The sequence below is a fragment of the Sitophilus oryzae genome, unplaced genomic scaffold (assembly GCF_002938485.1).
Source record: "Sitophilus oryzae breed Bouriz unplaced genomic scaffold, Soryzae_2.0 scaffold_649_pilon_pilon, whole genome shotgun sequence".
In the NCBI taxonomy this organism is placed as follows: Eukaryota; Metazoa; Arthropoda; class Insecta; order Coleoptera; family Curculionidae; genus Sitophilus; species Sitophilus oryzae.
Window position 1 is genome coordinate 411066 of NW_022147250.1, and position 1368 is coordinate 412433.

The 1368-nt window shown below is 36.8% G+C and overlaps 1 protein-coding gene across 1 annotated transcript in view; it reads left to right on the top strand.

Moving 5' to 3' along the window:
• Positions 1-403: 403 nt before the first annotated feature.
• LOC115887853 (UDP-glucuronosyltransferase 2B19-like) overlaps positions 404-1368 on the top strand; it is a 10611-nt gene continuing 9646 nt past the window's right edge. Inside the window, exon 1 of the mRNA XM_030907365.1 lies at positions 404-629. Coding sequence (XP_030763225.1) covers positions 404-629 — 226 coding nt within the window. The remainder of the gene's footprint in view (positions 630-1368) is intronic.

Here is a 1368-nt window from a genome sequence, read left to right on the forward strand (position 1 = left end):
TTACAGGCAGGGTAAAATGAAGTTCCTTAAGGTTCTAAGAAATCAAACAAGTTTGAAAACTGCCATTTACTGTTTTAGAGACCCAAATGCAACTCCTGAAAGCATAGCCAAAGTTGGAATTCAATTTCTTCCTGCACTTTATGGGTCAAAGAGCGACGACACATCACTACACATCTATAGACGTCGATTTTTTGCGCAATCTATAACAAAGATTTTATTTAATCTTGCATCCCTTCCTCCAACCGAAGATGCGGCTCGCATGCACTCATTTCGTACATACCTACAAGTCCAAAAATGGTACGGTAACGAAAAAATACCCACTGACTGGGGTTGGAAGCAGTCGTCCAATGGACTTATACCGATTCCTATGCTGCAAGACGCCGCTCCCTAAGAGTTATTCGAGATGATTTCTTGTAAATGCATAAAAGATTGCAACGCAGCCTGCAGCTGCAGAAAAGCAGGATTACACTGTTCGGTCGTGTGCGGTTCGTGCCAGGGAAGAGCGTGTTCAAATTCTGAAATAATTCTAGAAGATCCAGGGGACGACGAAGAAATCGATTCTCGATTAGAAGAATTAATGACCAACGAAAATATCGAAGACGTAGAATTGAACAAGAACCAGATGAACAGTTTGATGAAGAATATATTGATGAGTCAATTGATCAACCTTATCATGTCATATGGATATAAAAATAGAACATTTGCAACGGCAAGAAAGTGGTTTGGTTTGGTTTGGTTGTCAACAAAGCAAAACAAAGAGAATAAGTGTTATTGCAGCTTGCCCCTAATTATTTCCACCTAAAACTACTTGTCGACTGGTCTATTAATGTTATTTATAATTTTTTAATGAAAATTACATTAAAAAAAACATTAATTGTATTGCTTATTTCATGTAACCATAATTTTCTGAAGCACTAATCATTCTATTCAAAAAGTGATGGTAATGAAGCCTACTAACACATAATGTATAATATACAGGGTGATTCCTGTAAGTCGGTCATACTTTCGAGGAATGATAGGGGACGTCGAAATATTAATTTTGATTTAGCACACTATGGGTCGGAAATGCCTCTTGACGTCCCCTATCATTCCTCGAAAGCATGACCGACTTACAGAAATCACCCTGTATATGTGAATACATAGTTTATGAATTATAATTTAATTTAGGTATACATCCACTATGCTTGGCCTTTATTAAACTACATTAGCCATTTCCTAACTTTAATTGAATAAGTTATTTACCTTTGGGTGACTTTATGATTGCCTTTGGCTATTATGGCAAGTGGAGTAGGCTACTTGGGTTAGTTAACAACAAAGCGAAAATCATCTCGTTGATTGAATTTAAGCCAAGAGGTTCATAAATGAGTA